Source organism: Callospermophilus lateralis, unplaced genomic scaffold, assembly GCF_048772815.1.
Source record: "Callospermophilus lateralis isolate mCalLat2 unplaced genomic scaffold, mCalLat2.hap1 Scaffold_7738, whole genome shotgun sequence".
NCBI lineage: Eukaryota > Metazoa > Chordata > Mammalia > Rodentia > Sciuridae > Callospermophilus > Callospermophilus lateralis.
In genome coordinates, this window is record NW_027515763.1 from 56,235 (window position 1) to 65,357 (window position 9,123).

At 51.0% G+C, this 9,123-nt stretch overlaps 1 protein-coding gene across 1 annotated transcript in view; it reads right to left on the reverse strand.

Annotated features, from left to right (window-relative positions):
- The window catches only part of LOC143640923 (endothelin-converting enzyme 1-like), a 55,670-nt gene extending 51,143 nt beyond the window's left edge, over positions 1–4,527 (reverse strand). The window contains 2 exon segments of the mRNA XM_077108443.1: positions 3,793–3,902; positions 4,503–4,527. Coding sequence (XP_076964558.1) covers positions 3,793–3,902; positions 4,503–4,527 — 135 coding nt within the window.
- Positions 4,528–9,123: the final 4,596 nt, after the last annotated feature.

Sequence of the window (9,123 nt, forward strand, 5' to 3'; positions counted from 1 at the left end):
ACCCATATGCATGGCAGCAACTGTCCCAAAGCCCGTGTGAAGCACGTGTGCAGACACTGCATGGACACTGTGCAGGAGGACCCAAGAAAGCAGGATGCACATGATTGGCAAGGGGCTCATCACCTGGCCAGGGGACAGATGAGTACATCTACATGTGCTCCCTGTCAGAAAAGAGAGGAACACAGACAAGCCATCATTCCAGATGTTGTAGCTGGAACACCCCAGCTGCCACCGTGGGAAGCAGCTTTATGGCACTGGCTGGGCAACAAATGGAGGTTTCAAGCTGCTGGGATTCATAATCTACCCCTCCTGGGAAATCCTAGCTGAGTCACTTGAGCACCCTGTCCCTCCTGTTGAGAAATAAATGAAGCCACATATGCAAGGTACTGAGCACAGTGTGGACACCTCTCAGGGTCTCCCTGTCACAATCAAAGCCTCTGGAAGGTGGGCAGTCAGCAGGAGCTTTCTGTGCCTGGCCAGAGGAGGCACTCTGCAAGGTCCCCTGAGAGTATGAACAAGGCCTCGGAGGGACAAATCTCCTTCTTTACTCCTCTTTGTCCTCACACTACCAGGACAGAGTCAGAGGTGGGACCCGTGCTTTCCTGATGGTGACACTGAGTCTCCAAGGAGGTGGGCATCTCACTAAAGCCACTCAGCTAACTGGAGCCTCCCAGCCTGTGCCTCTGTGTGCTCCAGCCTGGACTGTGGCCACTGTGTGCCCAGAGAGCCCTGAGCCCATGCAGGGCTTCACTCAACATGCTCACGTCCCACGAGCGCTACAGAATATGTATTTAAAATACGACTTCTAATTCTGACACCTTGCTGTTTCTCGCACTTAAAATCCCATTAGCTTGACACGCCTACAAAATACTCATATGTGAGACAAGATGTAGTTATTTTTAAGTTGCATTTGAAACCGTGATGTGTGGGGAGAAGTATTTTTGGATTGACTTTAATTGTGCACCTGCGGCAGCGGAATCACGAAGCTTATGGAGCTGACGGGGAGGTACAAACCCCAGCGGGGGCCCGACCTAGTCTACTTGCTGTGGGGGTTGGAATCGAGCCTGCTGCTGGCCCATCTCCACACTCTGGGGCCAACACCAGGTAGCACAGGTGGTGTCCAGAGGCTGAGGGATGGGTGGCCTCGCCCTGGCCATTAAAGCAGCACATTCACACTCTAAGAGCAGGTCTCAAGATGTTCTTGTGAGGGGACATCAGGGCAAAGAATCTACCACTGAAGAGAAAAATCCCCATAAAGACAAATGTGACTTCCATCCACCCTGACGGAGGGCAGGGGAGTGGGCTCTGCTGACTCACTCATGGTGGGGAGCCTGGTTGCTCCCTGCACTCTGTCTCTCATGAGTAAAGGACAAAGGAGGAGGTAAGATGGCCAGGAAGTGAGCACAAGACACATCCACCAGGGGCCTGCTGCACAGCCCAGTGAGGCAGGCCATGAGCACTCTGTCCACGTCAGCCAGTTCTCTGGCCACATTCTCTGTGTGCTTCAGGGACTATTTTGGGGCATCCGGGGAGAGAGGAGCTGAAGACCAGGCCCCTCTCATGGAGGATGGCTCAGATAACACCATAAAGAAACATTCAGAGACAGGTACACACACAGAGACCGAGAGGGCTCGGGCACCCAGGGACTAACTGGGGGTTTGTTCAAAGAACAGCTGGGAGCCACCAGGCGTGTTCAGCAGAGGAACGAGGTAACCCAGCAAATGCTTCAGAATTGTTGTCCCTGCTCAATCAACCCTGTGGACGCTCAGGAGGCTCATTTTTCTGATGAGGCAACTGAGGCTCAGAGACATGAGGTGATCATTCCAAGACAAGCTCAAACATAGCATGTCTGACCCTGGCACTCTTGCTGCTATGCTCTGCCCATCTAGCCTGCTGGTGGACAGTCCTTCCAGGTCAGCACCCCACCTTCTCACTCCAGGCCCTACAAGTTTAGGGTCAACAGGGCCTTGCCATTGATGGCAGACAGCATGAATAAATATAGGCTCCTTTATTTAAAGGATAACTTCATTTGTAGAGAAAGCATCGAAGGCATCAGATGAGCCCCCCTTGTCGATGCACAAAACAGCCCCACGCTCCCATGTGGATCTAACCCCTTGGGTCTGACTCTGGTTCCCCTTTGGAGGCCCCCAGGTGCCTGGGGCACTCAGGGATTGACAGCGGGAACTTCTGGTCAAACTCCTTTCAGAGTTCCTGTGTAAAATACAGGAGTTTTTTGTTGTTGTTGTTTTTATTTTTATTTTATTCATTTTTTTTCTGTAGTTTCCAGTTGTATAAAACCAAATGTTTCTTCACAGTTTTTTTTAAAGGAGTATTTCTAAACCAATCTGGATGGGCTCAAGTCTTAGAAAACCCTGAGCCCCTGCACTCCCTGGGAAGGGGCCTCTGGCACAGCACACTTACAATGACCGCAGGGGTCCACACTGCCACTTAGAAGTCACTACCCTGAGTGTAGCACGGTTGGAAGGACCTGAGCAAGATGGCACTTGTGCATAAGGCTTTGGAACCTGCATCCGCTTTACAGAGCGGATGGGGAAAAAGAAATGAAATGTGGAACAGGAGAGAGCAACACAGGGCAGGACAGATCAGACGTTTCATTGAGAAGAACTGACCAGCCGGAGCCAGGGTCGGGGAACGGCACCCGAGAGAGGTGGGCAAAATCGTGTCCCCCAAGAGACCCATGTCCCGTGCACATGTCAGGCTACATGGCAAGGAGGAATGGAGACTACAGATAGGATCTGGGTTGCAGAAGGGGAGGGAGAGGGTCCTGGAGCATCTGGACAGGCCCAGAATAATCGACAAGGTCCTCAAAAGTGAATAGAAGAGAGAAGCAGAGAGACAGCTGCTCCCAAGGACTCGGCCCGCCCTGCAGACTCCCAAGAAAGAAAGGCCGCAAATCAGGAGCAGGTCGGCCTCGGGGTGCTGGGACAGGGAAGGAAACACATGCTCCGGAGCCTCCAGAAGGAACCAGCCCACCCACACCTTGACCTCACCCAGTGAGACCTCCAACTGCCACACTGTGAGGGAATACATGTGGGCTGACTTAAGAGGCCACAAGAGTTGTTGGAGCAGGGACAGCAGGGATCAGCGGGGATTTCTACTGTGAGAGGCAAAGAGGTTCCACGCAGAGAAACCCACCTGAGGAAAGGTGTGGAGTCAAGAACCATGTGGTGTGTAGAGTGTGTGGGGCCATCACTTGAGAGGGACACTTGACAGTATGGAGGGCCAAGGTCACAGTGGCCCCGGAGCCTCAGGGAAGAAAGAAAGGCGGGATGCACCCAGCCCCAGAAAGCACTAAGGATTCGACCTCGAGGGACCTTTGAGGTCACTGAACAGCCTGGAGGAGGTGGGCACAGTGGAGATGAGAAGAGAATAAGATTGGCAGGGAGCCAAGGAGGAGCAGTGCCACCACCTCTCTGTCCCACGCCTCAGCCACAAGCAGGTCCCTAGGCCTGTTTCGCTTTGCTCCAGCTCCTCCCAGACAGAGGGCCTGTGGAGGGACAAGCTCAAGAGGGAGGCAGACCCACCTGGTCTAGGTGCCAGGGACCTTACTTCTACCAAAGGCCATCTTTGAAGAAGACACGCCCTCTCTGCATCTCAGCATGCTCTCTGCACAGTGAGATTTACGCAGCGATGCCACATTTGTCGTGAGAGCCCGGACCAACAGATTTTAAATGCCATGCATGGCATCCAACCCGAGCTCAGTGAACCCTGGCCGCATCTGTGACTGGAGCCATCGGAGTTGCAAGCAGAATGCACCAGAAGGGCTGGTACCTGGATGTTGAGTCTCCCTCGATGCGCTCCCAGGCCGTAGCGCTTCACCGTGGAGGCATGGAGCTGGAAGTCTGTGATCTTTAGGGTCTCCAGACCAAGAGGCGGGCAACCTGGAAGAGCAAGGCGCATTATAAACAAGGCCAGCTGCTGCAAGAAACCTTCCTGGTTTTCTAAAGGTGGTCATGTGCTTTTCCTTTCCCTCTGAGCCCTGGCCTCCGGCACACGTGTTTCTAGACAGATAGGGTCACCGTGACTGTCAGTGCTCTCGTCTCTTGCTGCCACCTGCTTTCTGGTGCTTCGGCCCTGGTATTCCTTCTCTGTAGCTGTCCCTGCTGCTGTGTGAGCCTGTTCCCAATTAAGGGCCCTTCCACAAGGTGACTCAGTCAGGCAGCAGCACTGGGTAACAATTTCAGAAGGATCCCATGGTTGAGCTCTGCAAATTAATCAGAAGTTGTTGATTTTGCTTCAGTAACTCTGGCCTCCGCATTGTGCATGCTAATGAAGAGGACGCTAAAATAGAAAGACTCTATTGTTGTCTGTTCTGACAACTTTGAAAACAGCTACTAGTTCACTTTGCCCCTGGAATAAAACGCCAGTGCTTAGGCAGACCCTGAGGATTCCAAATTCAGCCCATCATCCCTACACATGGGAGTACTAACAGCAGCCGGGGCTGAGCCACAGGCCTCCCCCATTGGAGCTGTCATTCTTACCTATAGAGCACTGGGTGGCCGTCATCTTGCCAGGCTCTCCAGCCCCCTGAGACCAGCAGGTCTTTTCCAATGGGACTCCTCCTGGATATACAGATGCCCCACATCCCCTGGACTGCCCTGAGATCCCAGGGCACTTCCTGCCCAGTTGTGACACACACAACTGCTTGCACCTGGTGTGCTCACCTGCAGACCTGCCACTGTGCTGGAATCCAAGTCTCCAGTGGCACCTCCACCTTAGCACCTGACTTGGCGAAGCCCACAAAACTCCCAAGTAGGAGTGAACCAACCCATCCCTACCAGAAGTTAGACAGCTCCAAACGTAATAGGGTAAATGCAAATAGTCAAGTGGGTCACCACTGAGAAGGTGTCCCAGGATCCCAGGGCCCCCAGGAGATGTGGGGCACCTGAACATCCCGGATGACTCCCCTCAGGGAAAAGCCTGCTGGTCCCAGGGGGCTGCAGGACTGGCAAGCGGACAGCCAGCAGGCCTTCTGTAGGCACTTGCCGGCCAGGACCCAAGACACCACCAGGCCTTCCTTGAGTTCTCAGAAAAGGAAACCAAGGCCCTGAGAGCTGAGGCTGCTCACCAGAGACAAGCCTGCTGGCCTCAGAGCTCCGGCTGACACATGATGCCACTCGGCTCCCTGGCCCTGCTGACACCCACTGGGAGGAGGCATCCTGGACCAGGAACTGTTCATTTGCCATCTGCACTGTGCATGGGAGGCAGAGGGACAGGGTCCTGCCATGATGAGGAGCAGGAGCTCGCAGGTGAGGTGTGGCTGTCCACCTACTGGGCACTGCAAGAAGACAGGGAAGCTTCCGGTGAGCACTGGTGCTCTAAAGAGGTTCTCTGAAAGTATCCTGCAGCAAGGGGGGATGGAATGGGGGAGATGTGAGTGGGGCAACACGTGAACGGGGGTCCTGCAATGTGCCTGGAGAGAGGCATATAGGAAGTGAAGGGGCCACGGGATGGGGCCACACAGCAAATGGGAGCCATGCAGTGAGCCAGAGAGAGGCTGTGCAATAAGGGATGACCATGCAGCAAGTACCCAGAACCACCAGAGGCTGATATGCACTACCAGGAGGGGCACAAACTTCAGGTGAGAGCTGGTGGAAGGAAGTGGGTCCTTGGAGGCATGTCCTTGGGGATTATGTCTGACCCCTGATTCTTCCTCCCTCTTTTCTTCCAAGCAGCCAGGAGGAAAGCCTCCTCCACACACCCTCCCACCCAGATGCCCTGCCTTGCCTCAGGCCCAGACACAGCAAAGCCAAAGATGGGCTGCACTCTGGACCCCAGGCCCCAGACACAGTGGGTAACAGCTGCTAACAGCACAGCTGCAAAGCCTGCTTCTCTGGAGCAAGAGCAGCCTCGCCAAATCCACAGCAAGGATGAATGGCTCCAAGGACACCTCCATGTCTCAGAACCAGAAATCCAGGAGGACAGGGGAGACCAACGGCATCCCCAGCTGGTCCTCCTGTGACTCCTGGAGAGGACAAAGTGCAGTCATCAAACCAACAAGACTCCTCGTTGGCAGTTCCTGCATCGAAGGCTTGAAAACAAATGAATTGGAATCTGGACTCCATTACCAACAAACTACCAGTCCACAATCAAGACAATTAAGGGCATTTTAAACATATGAGTACTCGGAAAATGACCCTCCCATCATAAGCATAGACCTTCCTGAGATAGTGTGCTGGGATAACGTGCCAGGGACAAGAAGATAAACCCTGGGGACAGCAAGAAGTGAGGACCCTGCCAGCCAAAGGACTCCAAACACAACACAGAATTGGAACAAGAACTTAGAATTCCTTTAGTTTAAATTCTCAAAGAAACATCTGTCCTTGGCCAAGGACATGCCAATCACAACACTGCCTTTCAACAAGGAGGCCTTTCCTTCAACCTTCAGGACACAAAGTGGAGGAAGACAGGTGCATTAATGATCAAGCAGAATGAAGGAGGAAAAAAGGGGTTTCAAGGCAATTTAAACATCTATAAGCAGAAAGCAAAAGACAAATCTTGGATGAACTATAACATATTTCTATTATTATGTCAAGCCATGAGAGAATTGTTGTGCTTAAAGAATGCTTGAAATAAATGGGAGTCTCATTCACAGCAATTCAGCCCTCGTCAGTGTTCTGCTAAGCTCCCAGCCAGGCTGAGGGAGAGCCCCTTCCCTGGCACCAGGACCCGGCTCCCCAGCGGATCTGGGCCAGCAGTGCCATCCACTTCCTCAGGCAAGCTCCCCCACCATCTAGAAAAAGAAGAAGTCATGTATTTTACCATCAAATTACGTTTCCATTGCTTCTAGGAAGAAAAAGGCTCTAATCCTGAGAAGCATGTGGGTGAGCAGAAAGGTGTGAACAAACATTTCAGGAATATATTATTTAAGATCTGAGATGTGTCACAATTTGGAGAAAGGAGAGTGACAGTCATCAAGGATGAACATACTTTCTCTTAAAGCAAGCGGGGCTGTCTCCCAACACCTCTATTGAGTAGGGTGCCTGCTGTCTCCCAGCCCTGGGCTCTGTTCCTTGGGAGGTGAAGATGGGCCCCTGCCTCACCCCACCCTGTTCACCCCATGCTTCATTAGGTCTGTCCCTTGCTAGCACCCTCTGCACTGCAGACACTTTGCAGTGGTCCCTACTACCACCTAAATCACCCCATGGGTACATCAGCCCTTGAGCCAACTGCGTGTGTGCATCATCTTTAATACCAAAGAGGTCTTTGTGACCCATAAGCTACAGGGCACAGTCAGAACATGGCATGTGAGTCCTGAATCAGGGGCACCAGTCCCAACACTCCACTCCCAATATCCCAACTCTGCTAGGGTATACACAGGTTGGAGGGAAAGCTGTTATATGAAGGTTGAGTCATAAGAAATAGCTGAAAGGGTAGTGATTTGGAGGCCATTAGGAATGTGCAAACAACCTCCAGGCCCTCTGGAAGTTTCTTCACTAATTCATAAGAATAAATCTTCATAATTACCATAAGACATGGGCATATCATTCCATTCCCCACAGGAACAAATGGAAACTCAGGGAGACTAAACTGAGCTTAGCAGCTACTAAGTGTCTGAGTTAGAACCTGAAAATCAAGTGCAACGCGGATCCCATATAGCCTTATGCCTCCTGTTTGACTTGAAAACTCCAAACTATACTACAAATGCTAATTGCTTGTTGTTGTTGGGTCACACCAGGAAAAGCGCACTGGAGCTAAGACAATTGTCACCAAATTGGCAGAGGGGACCTCAGGGTCCTTGTCCTTGTGGCCTGCGGTGGCTGCCTGCTGGAAATGGAGCTGGGAATTTCTAGGGGCAAGGGACAGGCGCCTAGTTATAATTCCCAGCCCTCCTGAACTTTTTGCTTCCATTGTTGCCTATAAGTGGAAGAGCTGTGATTTATGGAATGCCTTCCTTCCCCTTTCTGAACTTGACATTCCCTTTGACAAATGAGGTGCACGGAGGCAGCTTCCTGGTGCGTGGGACGTCCTTTGAGTGGCTCCTGCTCGACAGACACCACTGACTCCAGCATGGCATAGGCCTCTCAGGGTGTTGGGAAATCTCTGAGCTGGTCTTTGTTTAATGTTAATGGAAACACAGGAATGTAAAAGGAAATTTTATCACCAGAAGGTGACTTAGGAAAAGTCCTCAAGATGTTGGGGGAGGCAAGAAATACTTAAATAAAGAAAAAAGCACTAATCATAAAACCTTTATGATTTTTTAAATTTAAAATTCACATTTTAAATTTAAGAACATCTTTTATTTAAAAGACGCCATTGCTGGAGTGATAAGGTAAGCCGAGGAGTGGGAGAAGATACTTGCAATGCACATATCCAACAAGGAACTCATATCTGCAGCATTTTTAGGGAAAGCAAATAAACAGAAAACCCTCCTATAAATGAGTAAATGAGCAAAAGACTTGGATGAGTAGTCACAAAAGAAGTCAGCCTGATGGCAAGTCATCAAGAAAATGCCAATTAAGACCACTGTGGCATAGCAGTACACAGCTCTAGTACACAGCTCTCAGTACAAATAAAATCTTAAAAACTGATAATGCCAAAGGTGGGCCTCTAAAGAAAAGAAGCAACTGGATTCTCATTCACTGCTGGTAGGAGTGTTAACTGGTCTAATCAATCAGAAAAAAATTTCTAGCAATACTAACTTAAGGTAATACTCACACCCTAGGACCCAGCAATTCCACTGAATGCATTCACACATGCACCTGAAGGCGGGCACAAGAATGACCATGACTGCACCACGTGTAATAGCCCGACACTGAAAACAACCCCAATGTCCATCAATATGAAAATGAATGACAAGCTCAGTCTTGCAAGAGAATACTGTAAATCAATGCGCCACAGTAGGGCGAATCTCCAAAACACAAAGCTGAGCAAAAGGAGTCTGGTTCAAGAGTATATGATGAAAACTGCCAAGTTCACCCAGGCAGGTCATCTCTAATTGTGGGGATCTCTGAGGAGAAGCTGGGGAGTGCCAAGCTGGGGCAGCGGGAGACCCTAGAGGTATTGCTGGTTCCTCCTCCTTCTAAGCCATAGTTTAATGGCTCATTCACACAGTGTGCAAGTGGAGTCTACGACAATTCATTTCTATGACGATTCCATATG